This window comes from Lepidochelys kempii, chromosome 7, assembly GCF_965140265.1.
Source record: "Lepidochelys kempii isolate rLepKem1 chromosome 7, rLepKem1.hap2, whole genome shotgun sequence".
Lineage (NCBI taxonomy): Eukaryota > Metazoa > Chordata > Testudines > Cheloniidae > Lepidochelys > Lepidochelys kempii.
Genome location: NC_133262.1, coordinates 1,942,352 through 1,958,135, shown reverse-complemented (window position 1 = coordinate 1,958,135; position 15,784 = coordinate 1,942,352). Strand labels below are relative to the sequence as shown.

Here is a 15,784-nt window from a genome sequence, read left to right as displayed (position 1 = left end):
GAGACATTTAAGAAGAGAGAATTGACCAATATATTTCCCCCCAAGGAACATTAATATGGCAGCCATGTCTCTCCTTGAGCAGAGACCCAAACTGCCAATTTCTTACCTATATCTTTTAGTGGCTCTACCACCTCCCACTTTGGCTCCGACCGGAAGAACATCGAAACATGCTGTAAGGCAATTTCTGCAAAGAGATTTTTAAAAGTCTGTTAATTATACACACATTGCTGAATGGTCAGAATCAGAGGCAAGCTGCAGGGATTCAGGCTTTGCTTCACACGTAACAAGGCAGCAAAACTGTTTCTTTTTTTAAATTAAGTCACAAAACATGGCTAAAAAGTGTCTGAGCTTTTAACCTGAAGTAGTTTAGATCTTCTAAGCCCTGGTCTACACTAGGACTTTAGGTCGAATTTAGCAATGTTAAATCGATTTAAACCTGCACCCATCCACACAGTGAAGCCCTTTATTTCGACTTAAAGGGCTCTTAAAATCCATTTCCTTACTCCACCCCTGACAAGTGGATTAGCGCTTAAATCGACGTTCCCAGCTCGAATTTGGGGTACTGTGGACACAATTCGATGGTATTGGCCTCCGGGAGCTATCCCAGAGTGCTCCATTCTGACCACTCTGGACAGCACTCTCAACTCAGATGCACTGGCCAGGTAGACAGGAAAAGAACCGCGAACTTTTGAATCTCATTTCCTGTTTGGCCAGCGTGGCAAGCTGCAGGTGACCATGCAGAGCTCATCAGCACAGGTGACCATGATGAAGTCCCAGAATCGCAAAAGAGCTCCAGCATGGACCGAACGGGAGGTACGGGATCTGATCGCTGTTTGGGGAGAGGAATCCATGCTATCAGAACTCCGTTCCAGTTTTCGAAATGCCAAAACCTTTGCGAAAATCTCCCAGGGCATGAAGGACAGAGGCCATAACAGGGACCCGAAGCAGTGCCGCATGAAACTGAAGGAGCTGAGGCAAGCCTACCAGAAAACCAGAGAGGCGAACAGCCGCTCTGGGTCAGAGCCCCAAACATGCCGCTTCTATGATGAGCTGCATGCCATTTTAGGGGATTCAGCCACCACTACCCCAGCCGTGTTGTTTGACTCCTTCAATGGAGATGGAGGCAATACGGAAGCAGGTTTTGGGGACGAAGAAGATGAGGAGGAGGAGGAGGTTGTAGATAGCTCACAGCAAGCAAGCGGAGAAACCGGTTTTCCCGACAGCCAGGAACTGTTTCTCACCCTAGACCTGGAGCCAGTACCCACCGAACCCACCCAAGGCTGCCTCCTGGACCCAGCAGGCGGAGAAGGGACCTCTGGTGAGTGTACCTTTTAAAATGCTATACATGGTTTAAAAGCAAGCATGTGAAAGGATTACTTTGCCCTGGCATTTGCGGTTCTCCTAGATGTAGTCCTAAAGCCTTTGCAAAAGGTTTCTGGGGAGGGCAGCCTTATTTCGTCCTTCATGGTAGGACACTTTACCACTCCAGGCCAGTAACACATACTCGGGAATCACTGTAGAACAAAGCATTGCAGTGTATGTTTGCTGGCATTCAACCAAAATCCGTTCTTTCTCTCTCTGTGTTATCCTCAGGAGAGTGAGATATAATTCATGGTCACCTGGTTGAAATAGGGTGCTTTTCTTCAGGGACACTCAGTATAGCCCATTCCTGCTGGGCTGTTTGCCTGTGGCTGAACAGAAATGTTCCCCACTGTTAGCCACAGGGAGGGGGGAAGGTTGAGGGGGTAGTCACGCGGTGGGAGGAGGCAAAATGCGACCTTGTAACGAAAGCACATGTGCTATGTATGTAATGTTAACAGCAAGGTTTACCCTGAAAGAGTGTAGCGACTGTTTTATAAAATGTGTCTTTTTAAATACCGCTGTCCCTTTTTTTTTCTCCACCAGCTGCATGTGTTTCAATGATCACAGGATCTTCTCCTTCCCAGAGGCTAGTGAAGCTTAGAAAGAAAAAAAAACGCACTCGCGATGAAATGTTCTCCGAGCTCATGCTGTCCTCCCACACTGACAGAGCACAGACGAATGCGTGGAGGCAAATAATGTCAGAGTGCAGGAAAGCACAAAATGACCGGGAGGAGAGGTGGAGGGCTGAAGAGAGTAAGTGGCGGGCTGAAGACAGGGCTGAAGCTCAAATGTGGCGGCAGCGTGATGAGAGGAGGCAGGATTCAATGCTGAGGCTGCTGCAGGACCAAACCAGAATGCTCCAGTGTATGGTTGAGCTGCCGCAAAGGCAGCTGGAGCACAGACTGCCACTGCTGCCCCTCTGTAACCAACCGCCCTCCTCCCCAAGTTCCATAGCCTCCACACCCAGACGCCCAAGAACACGGTGGGGGGGCCTCCGGCCAACCAGCCACTCCACAACAGAGGATTGCCCAAAAAAAAGAAGGCTGTCATTCAATAAATTTTAAAGTTGTAAACTTTTAAAGTGCTGTGCTTAAAGTGCTGTGTGGCATTTTCCTTCCCTCCTCCACCACCCCTCCTGGGATACCTTGGTAGTCATCTCCCTATTTGTGTGATGAATGAATAACGAATGCATGACTGTGAAGCAGCAATGACTTTATTGCCTCTGCAAGCGGTGATTAAAGGGAGGAGGGGAGGGTGGTTAGCTTACAGGGAAGTAGAGTGAACCAAGGGGCGGGGGGTTTCATCAAGGAGAAACAAACAGAACTTTCACACTGTAGCCTGGCCAGTCATGAAACTGGTTTTCAAAGCTTCTCTGATGCGTACCGTGCCCTCCTGAGCTCTTCTAACCGCCCTGGTGTCTGGCTGCGCGTAACCAGCAGCCAGGCGATTTGCCTCAATCTCCCACCCCGCCATAAACGTCTCCCCCTTACTCTCACAGATATTGTGGAGCACACAGCAAGCAGTAATAACAGTGGGAATATTGGTTTCGCTGAGGTCTAAGCGAGTCAGTAAACTGCGCCAGCGCGCCTTTAAACGTCCAAATGCACATTCTACCACCATTCTGCACTTGCTCAGCCTGTAGTTGAACAGCTCCTGACCACTGTCCAGGCTGCCTGTGTACGGCTTCATGAGCCATGGCATTAAGGGGTAGGCTGGGTCCCCAAGGATACATATAGGCATTTCAACATCCCCAACAGTTATTTTCTGGTCTGGGAAGAAAGTCCCTTCCTGCAGCTTTTGAAACAGACCAGAGTTCCTGAAGATGCGAGCATCATGCACCTTTCCCGGCCATCCCACGTTGATGTTGGTGAAACGTCCCTTGTGATCCACCAGAGCTTGCAGCACTATCGAAAAGTACCCCTTGCGGTTTATGTACTCGCCGGCTTGGTGCTCTGGTGCCAAGATAGGGATATGGGTTCCGTCTATAGCCCCACCACAGTTAGGGAATCCCATTGCAGCAAAGCCATCCACTATGACCTGCACATTTCCCAGGGTCACTACCCTTGATATCAGCAGATCTTTGATTGCATGAGCTACTTGCATCACAGTAGCCCCCACAGTAGATTTGCCCACTCCAAATTGATTCCCAACTGACCGATAGCTGTCTGGCGTTGCAAGCTTCCACAGGGCTATCGCCACTCGCTTCTCAACTGTGAGGGCTGCTCTCATCCTGGTATTCATGCGCTTCAGGGCAGGGGAAAGCAAGTCACAAAGTTCCATGAAAGTGCCCTTACGCATGCGAAAGTTTCGCAGCCACTGGGAATCGTCCCAGACCTGCAACACTATGCGGTCCCACCAGTCTGTGCTTGTTTCCCGAGCCCAGAATCGGCGTTCCACAGCATGAACCTGCCCCATTAGCACCATGATGCATGCATTGGCAGGGCCCATGCTTTCAGAGAAATCTGTGTCCATGTCCTGATCACTCACGGGACCGCGCTGACGTCGCCTCCTCGCCCGGTATCGCGTTGCCATGTTCTGGTGCTGCATATACTGCTGGATAATGCGTGTGGTGGTTGATGTGCTCCTAATTGCCAAAATGAGCTCAGCGGCCTCCATGCTTGCCTTGGTATGGCGTCCGCACAGAAAAAAGGCGCGGAACGATTGTCTGCCGTTGCTCTGACGGAGGGAGGGGCGACTGACGACACGGCTTACAGGGTTGGCTTCAGGGAGCTAAAATCCACAAAGGGTGTGCCTGTACATCAAGGAGTATTTCAGGCAGGACTGCACGGAGGGTTCCAATAAGAAATGGTGCACCAAAGTTATCGTTGTTATTGGAACAAGGAGGTTAGCCTGGCCTCTGATTGATACATGGCTAGATTAACCTCGCTGCACCTTCTCTGTGACTGACTGCAGTGTGATCTAGACAGGGGAGGAGGAAAATGAGTACAAAACAAATCTGGTCTATTTCTTGTTCTGACCCACTCCATCTATCCTTTACATCTTTGGCTGGCAGCAGACAAAAAAGGCGCGAAATGATTGTCTGCCCTTGCTTTCACGGGGGGAGGGAGGGTGGGAACGGAGTCCTGACGATATGTACCCAGAACCACCCGCGACAATGTTTTAGCCCCATCAGGCATTGGGATATCAACCCAGAATTCCAATGGGCAGCGGAGACTGCAGGAACTGTGGGATAGCTACCCACAGTGCAACGCTCCAGAAGTCGACGCTTGCCTCGGTACTGTGGAAGCGCTCCGCCGAGTTAATGCACTTAATGCACTTAGAGCATTTTCTGTGGGGACACACACACTCGAATATATAAAACCGATTTCAAAAAAACCGACTTCTATAAATTCGACCTAATTTCGTAGTGTAGACATACCCTAAGAGAAGAGTGTAAATCAGCTGGTTTAGGGAACGCAAACTTCATGAGCTAACATTTCTGCTGTACTAGAAATGGGCCTAAGCCACAAGATCCAACACCACCCCAAGAGACAGTTCAGATCCAGATCCAAAGCTCATGGTTTGAATTTCCCCATGTCTAGTCTGCCTCACAAACAGGACATTTCTTTGTCATTCACCTTTAATGCCAAATTTTAAAACTTAATTGACATTTAATTCTGCCATTACTATGTACAAACTATTCATCTATTTATTTTACTCTTTGCTGCCTGCTCCTGCTGAGCAACAAGAGCTGACTAGTGCAAAGGCACTTACTTCCCTGTAGACTTTCTGCTGGCAGCCTCCAGCGTGCAATTCTGAAAAAATGAAACCATTCCAGATTACTGGAGACAGACAGCACTCCCCTGCAGCTGGAAAGGCAACTCTGTTAGGAGTTCACAAGGTGATTTAGAATTGATCATTAGGGAAAGCAGGCAATGCACTGAATGCATCTGATGAAGTGAGCTGTAGCTCACGAAAGCTTATGCTCAATTAAATTTGTTAGTCTCTAAGGTGCCGCAAGTCCTCCTTTTCTTTTTTCAGGCAAACAATGAAACTTCTCTAATGTCACTGATCTTGTCAGGGACAAATAGTGCAAGTGAAAAAGGATGCAGGGTTTTAGATTTTATTTGACCCGTTGTGTATTATTTGCCTGTGACCATTTGTGGAAACATGCTTGGAGAAGGGGAAAATGGTGCAACAGTCATTGTTTATTGGTACAACAGTGACTTAAAGTAATGTCACATTAATGGGGTCTGCCAAGATCATAGGCAGTGACTTAATCATTATTAATTCCCCTGGTACTTGCTGTAACAGTAATCTTGATGAACTTGCTCAGAATTAATATGGATGTTAGAATACTTCTTACAGGATCACCACTGTTTGTTCAGTGGTAACTAGATGAGCTAATATGTTAATGTATTACTTATATTTTAGGTCTCCTCCATAGCTTAACATAAATGTCAGAGAATGTTTAGGGAAAGACAGTTAACTGTAGGCAGAGACTCCAGACACTAGGACAGGGCTGGCCAAACTTACTGACCCGCAGAGCTGTATATGACAATCTCCAGAAGTTCGAGAGCTGGGACGTGTCTGCCGAGGCTCGGGGTTTCAGCCCTGCTCCTGCTGTGAAGCCCTGAGCCCTAGCAGGTGCGCCCCACAGGGCTGAAGCCCCAAGATTCCCCTCCTCGCTGGGCAGAAGCCACTTCCCTACCCCCTGCTGCAAGGCAGAGATTCCGAGCTCTCTCCCACCCCAGATAGATGGAGAAGGGGGTAGCAGGCAGGGGGGGGCGGGGGGGGGGTAAGGGGGCTCTGCGAGCTGCGCTTTAACTGTAAAAAAGAGTTGTATACAGCTTGCGAGCCACAGTTTGGCCACCCTTGCACTAGGATATTTCACAAGGGGGGAGTGGACACAAATGGAAAATAAACAGTATGTTTCTGCTTTGCTAGGTTGTGCTTTTATGAACATAAAGGTTTGCATTTCACAGTTTATAGGGGAGTTGACACTATATGTCATCTCTGGTATGGTTTTCCCATTGGTTAGTGCTACAGAAATAAATTGTAGAATGCCTTCCTTTGTTTAAAACTTCTTTTTGGGGTGAATTAGGCTATCACTTTACCTCAATCTGGCACATTTTATAGGTCTGGGGTTCACCAACAGAGGGGGTGCCTCTGGGTCATCTTCCCTCCAGCTGCAATCACATAAGCCATTTCTCCTCTTACTTGCAATCCTGAGGACCTCCCCCATCGCCCTTCAAAGCCACCTAACTGCAGCAACTAGTTACAAGGGGAAGCAATATTGAGCATATTTAAATTTACTTTCTGCTTTCTTTACTGAAACGTAAGTTTGAACCAAGGAGAGAAACGAGAACCATTTGGTTAGCAAGCTTCCTCCACAGATGATCAGCAAGAGCTCCGTGAACAAGTTTGAGAGCTGCTATCATTGTTTTTTTAGAATCTTCTGCATTTAGTATCTTCTGCAAGAACAGAGTTTTCAGTCAACAAGATCCGAAGAAAATTGCTAGTCTCCTACAAAAGGATTTATTGCCAGCAGCTTTAGTATGGACAATATTTAGAAAGTCCAACAGGAAAATCTTGTTTGGACAGGTACCATAAAATTCTTCCTTCTCTCATACTTGCCTGCTACATGCTGGACTATGGAGAAAGGGGGAAAAACATACAAGTCCAGAAGCAGCAGTACATGTTGAAGAAGGAGGATTGGTTCCTAACAAGCTGGATGAGCTCCCAGAATGACAGTCAGTATGATCAATTATTTATTATTAGTATTAAAAACAAATTACACGCACATGCACACTTTAAATTTTTCCACCTCCCCAATTTATACTATGCACCTATCAACATTTCTCAAGATGCATGACCAAAGCACATCTCATGCATATTTATATATTGCCACAAATTTACACAGTGCTTTGCACAGATCAGGACACATTCCCAGCTCTGAAGAATTTAAAATCAAAGTAGAATCATAATACAATAATACATAAGTCTTTTACAGTGCTTTTCGTCAGTAGATCTCACAGTGCTTTACCAAGAGGCAAATATCATTATCCCCAGTTTACAGGTAAGAAAATTGAGGCACAGAGAGGTACAGTGACTTGCCCAAGACCACCCAGCAGGCCAGTGGCCAAACCAAGAATAGAATCCACATTTCTCAAAGGCCAGTCCATGGCTCTATGTGTAAGGCCAAACTGTACACACGGGACAAGACATTGGACAGCAGCCCAGGAAAAGAAGATGTAGCAGTTACTACTAATGTGAAGAAGACAGGAGGGATTACTGGAGGAGGTGGGTTTCAAGGAGGAATTTGCAAGAGAAAAGCAAGGGAAGTTGACACCCCAGGTAAATTCACTCACCCTTACTGGTTAAATGGGAAGAGTTTTAGAGGGTTAAGCTTGTCTCACCCGCGTGTGACTGTAAGGATGAGTTAAAGTCTATACAGCACTCTAGAAAAGGACTACCTTAAAAAAACAAAGCAAATGAGACATGGGGCTGGATGTCAGGATTCCAAGATTCTATTCCCAACGGCTCACTGTGTGACCTGGGACAAATCACAACCTCTGCCTTAGTATCCCCACCACAGAAGTGCCACCTCCGTATAACACTGAAAGCTAGGCATGAAGAATGCTAAGTGTAGAAGTGCCAGCTACCCATGATGCAGCGGGCAGGAATTTGTGAGCTATAACCGCAGTACACAGTAATATATGGGGTCTCTATAGAAACCATGAAGAGTTTGCACCATGGGCCTCACAAAGTACTCAGCAAAGCTGAACTAGTTCCCTGTGTTTCTTGGCTCACTGCCTTAGCTCAGGTACAATAGTTTAAACTGCCCCTAGGTAGTCTTATGTCTCCCCTCTTTACATTTCCTCCTCCTGATTCTCTCGGTCCTGGCCACTCTTTGTGGTACTGTAACTGGAAACTTGGTAACAGTACAGTTAATGCACAGATCTGCTTCATGACAGACAGCATGTGGGCACTTCAGAGTAAATTCACTACTCTACGTCGCAGTATCACTCCTTAATAGTATTAATGCACAATTTATAAGGTGAGACTGGTCCTCTGTGTCTGGAAGAGGAAGTAAATTTCTCCTGTGCCCTTCACTCAGCAACCAGCATTTATTAATGCAGTTTTACAATCCTTCACTTACCAGTATAGTTTACAGAATAGTTGTTTGGATCCAAAAATTTCTTTACCAATTCACAATTGGACAGTATGTGATTGGAAGTGATGACGTTGAGATAGTTCTCGAGTCCCTTCTGTCTTTCAGCGATGAATTCACGATCCATATTCCCAATCAACTTTTTGGGAGGTAGAGGTAGACTTAGAGTCGAGATCTTAAAAAGAGAGGAAACATAATATTATCAAAAAACTTCCTCTTTTAATATCTCATGGAGGTAAATAATTGAGCCATAAAACACTAGTTTTGCGTTGTTCTAAGAACCAGGTAATTTTTAAAAAGTGGATATTCAGAAAGTCTATATTGGCATTTTGCCTTAAGTTCTGTGTTTGTACAGTGCTGAAATAGTCTGATATGTACTCTCATCTCAGAATGTAGAGATTTGTATATGTACCACCACCAAAAGTGCCAGGAGATTTAAGTGCAAGAGCCACACTAACAAAATGAGAATAAAGCACGGTGTTTTCTCAGCATACCTATGTCATAGCACAAACCAACATTGCATCCTAGTGTCTGCTCTTGACAAACTCTCTTCTCTCCTATTTAACTTGTGCACAGATTGATAATAGTTTCTAATTCACGCACTACCATTATTGTGACTTAAAGAAGCCAGCAGTAATGGTTTTTAACTTGCAGTTTCAATTATAGGAGATAATTCTTCACATCCCATTCTAAAATTTTTGCTGTGTGACATTATACAGGTAGAGCTGTTATGTACACCCCAGAAGCATAGGCGCCAACTCCGTGGGTGCTCCAGAGCTGGAGCACCCACAGGGAAAAATTGGTGGGTGCTCTGCACCCACTGGCAGCTCCCCGCCCCTCCCTTCCCCAGCTCACCTCCGCCTCCTCCCCTGAGCACGCTGCCACGACCTGCTTCTCACCCTAGCTCCCAGCACTTGCACCGCGGAACAGCTGTTTCATGGCAGCAAGCGATGGGAGGGAGGGGGGAGGAGGGGGAATGTGGCAAGCTCGGGGAGGAGGTGGGGCTGGGATTTGGGGAGGGCTCCAATAGGGGCATGGAGGGGGTGGAGTTGGGGCGGGGACAGAATGGGGGCTGGGTTAGGGGCGGAGTCATGGTGGGGCTGGGGGGGTGCGAGCACCCTCCGTCGCCGGGAATAGTTGGCACTTGAGCCCAGAAGCACTACGTTCTAGTGGTGGATCACTGTATACCCCTTACCTACATGTCGTGAGGCTTTAGTTAGTTAACATTCATGAAGCACTTACGGCTCATCAGATGAAAGATGCTGCAGAAAGGCAAGGTATTATTTTAAAGAAATCAAAAGATTGTGTTTGAAAAACAAAGATGTAGCTTGAACACAGTATTTATATCTACTTGCGTCATATGAATTGATACACAATGAATTATTCATCTTTCCAACACATCCCTGTACAGCAAATCAAAGCAGATGTCTCACAGTTACTGAGCCTTCATGGGAGAAATCCTTAAGAAACCGGGCGTCTGTCACAGAGGCCCATGGTGCCAGCTGGCAAAGGGTTCCCTGTTCTGTAACAGCAACTCCTAACAGGCCTGACAAACTAACTACACCTATCAGAGGGGTAGCTGACGCGTATTAGTCTGTATCCGCAAAAACAACAAGGAGTCCTTGTGGCACCTTAGAGGTTAACAAATTTATTTGGGCATAAGCTTTCGTGGGCTATAACCCACTTCACGTAAGATCTTAAATGAAAGCCAGGATCACACTGATCCATATTGTTGTGAAATGTATGTACAAATACTGTGTCAGAAGTTGCAGACATGCATGCATGCCCTCAAAATATATTCCTAAAAGTGTCTGAATCAAGGCAGGGTTGACAAACCGGTTTCTATCAGACAAAGGATGTATATTCAACCGTCTGCCTCAGTTCACCTGCAAATCAAACAGCAGAAGCTCTATTTGCATACGCAGTCAACATGAACTCAGCACACCAGCGAACAAACCCCGGAGGGGGTCATCCTGACTTTAGGAATAACATAATGAATTTTGGGGGTTATAAGGAGAAGGAAAGCCTAAGGACACCTCTATCCTTCTCTGAGGAAGGATAGCGCTTGGGGATAGTAAACCTGGTATTTCTGTGAATAGCCAGTGACAGGCTGGATGTCAAAGGGGAAGACTCCAAGGGGTATCAAGGACTGGGGTGCACCTATTAACCTGCCAAGCAAAGTGAGGGCTGGCTTTGGCTTGAGGAGACTGGATGACAGCGTTGCAGAAAAAGAAAGTTGTTGGGGCACAATAGCTGCTTTTCTAAAGAAAATAGTTCCGGCACTGGGGGGACACTTCCCCACACCGCCTCCAAAAGCTCAAACTGGAAAGTGGAAAGAAGGTGGGAACATCTGGTGGTTATACAATCCCCACTTCTAACTTCCACCAGTTGGAAAAGTAGGAACAGTTTAAAAAGCTGGAGGAAACCATCGCTTTTTGAGAGAGGAGGCAATGCCCTTGCCCTTTTCCTGCTCCTCCCTCCACACCCACGTGAGCTCTTCCCAATCCCTGACATTATCAATGTTGATAAATGCAAAGTAACGCACATTGAAAAACAAAATCCCAACTATACATATAAAATGGTGGGGTCTAAATTAGCTGTTACCGCTCACAAAAGAGATCTTGCAGTCATTGGGAATAGTTCTTTGAAAACATCCACTCAATGTGCAGCAGAGTCAAAAAAGTGAACAGAACGCTGGGAATCATTAAGAAAGGGATAGATAATAAGATGGAAAATAGCATATTGCCTGTATATAAATCCATGGTACACCCACATCTTGAATACTGCATGCAGATCTGGTCACCCGTCTGTGACGTTATCTGGTTAAAATATGACCATATAGATCATTGTTGCAACCACTGTTGTATATTTGCAACAAATCTTGTACAAAATGTGGCATGTAAGATGTCTATGGAAAGGTTATGATTTGCTGGTTATGATTATGCTATCTGTGTGCATGTATCATTTTTGTATTTGAAGTTAAGTATTGGCTCTATACCTGGATTTCAAACGTTTGCCCTGAGGGAATGCCCACAAGGTAATTAGCCAGCACATCTTGGAGGGACTATTCAAATTATGTGGCTCATCAAGAAACAAACACTTAACTGACAATGAACCATGGGAGATGCCCATCTACACTGAATGGACAGTCCTGCAAACGTGCTGTTTGGGGTATAGGTAATGGCTTCTACGGTGTCCAAACCTTCATGCATGGACACGTGACTTGCCCATGTGACTCCAAACTCCATCTTGTCACCTGTAATTTTCCACTAGCTGTGCTGGGGGCTTTGTTTGAAACAATGGGTTTCCCTCCATGGGGCAGAAGATATAAGGCTCTGGAAACCCCTCCATTTTGCCTCTTTTCTGCTCCAACCTCTGGACTATGAACTTATATTAATGGAAGCATTCTAACCAAGGAATTGAGAACCTTCAATGATTTGGAAGCAGCCAAAGACTTGACTTAAGCCAGCAGTTTATTCCATCACTGCTACAAGCCTGAACCAAGAACTTTGCAATTATTGTATGTATTTGATTCCGTCAACCAATTTTAATTCTCACCTTTCTTTCTTTCTTTTTATGAATAAACCGTTAGATTTTAGATATTAAAGGATTGGTATCAGCGTGATTTTTGGGTAAGATCTAAGTTATATATTGACCTGGGTGTGTGGCTGGTCCTTTGGGATCAGAAGAACCTTTTATTTGAAGAGGCTGGTTTTAAAGAACCACTCATCTCTAAGTGTAGTGTTTTCGGTGGTAATACAAAGACTGGAATACCTAGGGAAACCACTTTTATGACTTCTTGTTAGCCAGTGTGGTGAAACAGAAGTTTACTTTTGTTGCTGGTTTGGTATATCTTATGGGGGATTAGCCACCAGTCTTGGGGTGTATCAGCCCTATTTTTCAGTAGTTTGTCCTGAATTTGGCATCCTCAGTTGTGACGCTCTGAGGCACAGTTACACCACCTCAAAAGAGATATACTAGAATTGGAAAAGGTTCAGAAAAGGGCAACAAAAATGGTTAGGGATATGGAACAGCTTCCACATGAGGAGAGATTAATAAGATTGGGACTTTTCAGCTTGGAAAAGAGATGACTAAGGGTGGGGATATGATAGAGGCCTATAAAAATCATGACTGGTGTGAAGTGTTATTTACTCCTTCACATAACACAAGGACCAGGCATCACTCAAAGAAGTTAAAAGGCAGCAGGTTTAAAACTAACAAAAGAAAGTACTTATTCACACAACGCAGTCAACCTGTGGAACTCTTTGCCAGAGGATGTTGTGAAGGCCAAGACTATAACAGGGTTCAAAAAAGAACTACATACATTCATGCAGGATAGGTCCACCAATGGCTATTAGCCAGGATGGGCAGGGATAGTGTCCCTAGCCTCTGTTTGCCAGAAGCTGGGAATGGGCAACTTGATGATTCCCTGTTCTGTTCATTCCCTCTGGGGCACCTGGCATTGACCTGTTGGAAGACAGGATGCTGGGCTAGATGGACCTTTGGTCTGACCCAATCTGGCTGTTCTTATGAATCAGTAGTGGACAAAATGTTGGTAGGAAAAATAAGGTTATGTGACTGTCTTCAGTTACTGGAACGCATGCAAAGCATCCTAACCACTGTGCATTTCCCCACACGCTCACCCTCCTACTTTGAGGGGGAAAAAATCTCACCTGCAGGCTAAGCAAACACAAACACAAACAGACGCACGTCAGTCTGAGAATCTGCACCAAGATTAAAGAATTACAGCAAAGCTTCAGAAATCAGATGCATTTTCTGTTTAGAAGTGCAATCAATCAACAGAAAAACATGTCAGATCACAGTCGACATTGGTGAGGCCTCATCTGGAGTACTGTGTCCAGTTTTGGGCCCCACACTACATGAAGGATGTGGAAAAATTGGAAAGAGTCCAGTGGAGGGCAACAAAAATGATTAGGGGACTGGAACACAAGATTTAGAAGGAGAGGCTGAGGGAACTGGGATTGTTTAGTCTGCAGAAGAGAAGAATGAGGGAGGATTTGATAGCTGCTTTCAACTACCTGAAAGGAGGTTCCAAAGAGGATGGATCTAGACTATTCTCAGTGGTAGCAGATGACAGAACGAGCAGGAATGGTCTCAAGTTGCAGTGGGGGAAGTTTAGGTTGGATATTAGGAAACACTATTTCACTAGGAGGGTGGTGAAGCACTGGAATGGGTTACCTAGGGAGGTGGTGGAATCGCCTTCCTTAGAGGTTTAAGGTCAGGCTTGACAAAGCCCTGGCTGGGATGGTTTAGTTGGGGATTGGTCCTGCTTTGAGCAGGGGGTTGGACTAGATGACCTCCTGAGGTCCCTTCCCACCCTGAGATTCTATGATTCTAAGATTAGGCTCTTCCCCTGAGGGTTAATCACTGCTTTACAGAGAAGGGGCTCTAGTTTAGGTGACCATTTTCAAACTTTCTCCAAATGCTCCTGGAAAGATTTCATTCCTTGATTCAGAAAAACAAATCTGAATATTTAAGGCAAGCCCAGTATTTTCACCTTGGACTTCTTCAACCCCACCTGCCGGGGGACTGGGATCATATTTATGGAAAGGCACCTCAGTGAGGCCCTGACCCTATGAAGGCTTATGCACGTGCTTTAGGGCCTGAGGGAATACTTACTCTGGGCCCTAATTCAGCACTCAGAGAAGTAAAGCCTCCTCTGCAGCCAATGGGATTTTTGCCAGAGAAGGGCCAATGCTTTAACACTCTTATCTTCAAACTAGAGCGTTCTTCTTAGGGATCTCCGTTGATAATTCAGAGTGCCTTTGTTACAGCAAGTCATTTGCTCTCTTAGCAGAGAATGGTCTGAGGAGTTCTCTCAACAAAATGGAGATCACATGACATACAATTTCCACGCTTCTACACTAAATAATCTCGAAGTAAAAAGAGGATGGATTGCGAGAAGCTTTTTAATCCAGTACACTTGGGGAGACTCTGGTTGAGATTTTCAAATGCAGTTTGGAGATTTAGCCACAAGTCTCCCATTAATTTCAACGGGAGCAGTGTGGTTAAATCCCCTAGTCCAGTCAGCTTTGAAAATCTCAGCCCCCACTATTATTTTTTAAGAGGTGTAACAAGGCAGTACAGACAACATAAAAAAATCCACAACAATTCCAGGCTCTGCAAGACATCCAAGCACAACTTCCTGAAGAAACAGGCAATAAGCAGGTCAAGAGTTAAGTGAGTCAGTAAAGAACATGGGTGGTTTACGGCTTTAAGTCCAAGAGAACTTCATTTCTCTCTTCCAGGAACAGGTCAAAGTTTCATAGGTAATTTTACTCTGAATTAGCTTCCATATCTACAGGAGAGGTTTAAGCTTGTTCAGTCACAGGGCCTGAACATTTCCATACAAGATAGTGCTGTTGGGAGTTTTGGAAGGAATTAGGGACTGTGCTTCTTAAAGAATCAGAAAGTGTACACAGGTGTATGCAATGCTGGAGTTATTTTACATAACTCAGTGGAGCAGGAGAAAGAAAAAATAACCTTAATATGCCCCATTTCCCTGCGTGTCACCTCTCAAACCTTGGCACAGAGAATGGAGCTAAAAGGGATGTGTTGGGGCAGTGCTACACAGCAGCCAACACTGTGGAGATTCCTGACAGCACTGCAGCCAATCTACGTCTTAAAGCAATGGTTCTCAATCTGTGGTCCACGGACCCATCAAGGCCCACAGACTACATCTAAAATATCCAAAGGGGTCTGCACCGCCATTCAAAATTTTTAGGGTTCTGCAAATGAAAAAAGATTGAGGACCACTGGCTTAAAGTCACTTTAAGGAACCCCGCCTTCCCGCTGTGCTTCAAGTTCTATGCTGTGCCTCCTAGAGGATATGTTCTCACTCCTCCCAGCTTACAGATAGCGGGAATGTCTGTTGCTAAGCATCTTTTATTACTTTGATCCTTTGCAATCTTCTGTTATTTACTAAAACTGCTTCTGAGGAAAGATGAGTTGAACATAATGCAAGCCATTTGGGCTTACCTGAGACTGCCCTGGCTGGGGCATCTGCCCACCACCTCACAATAATAATTCCACATGTTTCCACTAATGCAAAAAATAATTACAATTCTTCAACAGCCTTGTTCCTTCCCACAAGCAATCTCTTTTTACCTCCGGTGAACCCATGATGCAATTATTCAGTTAGAGTTTTGTAGAATGCATTACACCAGCTTTTTACCAGTCAGAGGTGTTGTAGATAGCGATTTTGTCTCAAGCATGCTCCATTTCGCTCTCCTAGGAAGTGGTATGCATTTTAAAGAACAGTGACTATCAACCTACACAGAAGACCAG

The 15,784-nt window shown here is 45.4% G+C and overlaps 1 protein-coding gene across 9 annotated transcripts in view; it reads right to left on the bottom strand.

Moving 5' to 3' along the window:
* Positions 1-15,784, bottom strand: part of PXK (PX domain containing serine/threonine kinase like) — a 64,138-nt gene that overhangs the window by 33,781 nt on the left and 14,573 nt on the right. For all 9 annotated transcript variants that reach the window (XR_012159742.1, XR_012159741.1, XM_073350898.1 and 6 more), the window contains exons 4-5: positions 8,465-8,651; positions 107-184 (exon numbers count right to left, since the gene is read on the bottom strand). Coding sequence is in view for 7 of the 9 variants with exons in the window: in XM_073350898.1 (XP_073206999.1) it covers positions 107-184; positions 8,465-8,651 (265 nt within the window). In the remaining 2 variants the exon portion in view is untranslated. The remainder of the gene's footprint in view (positions 1-106; positions 185-8,464; positions 8,652-15,784) is intronic.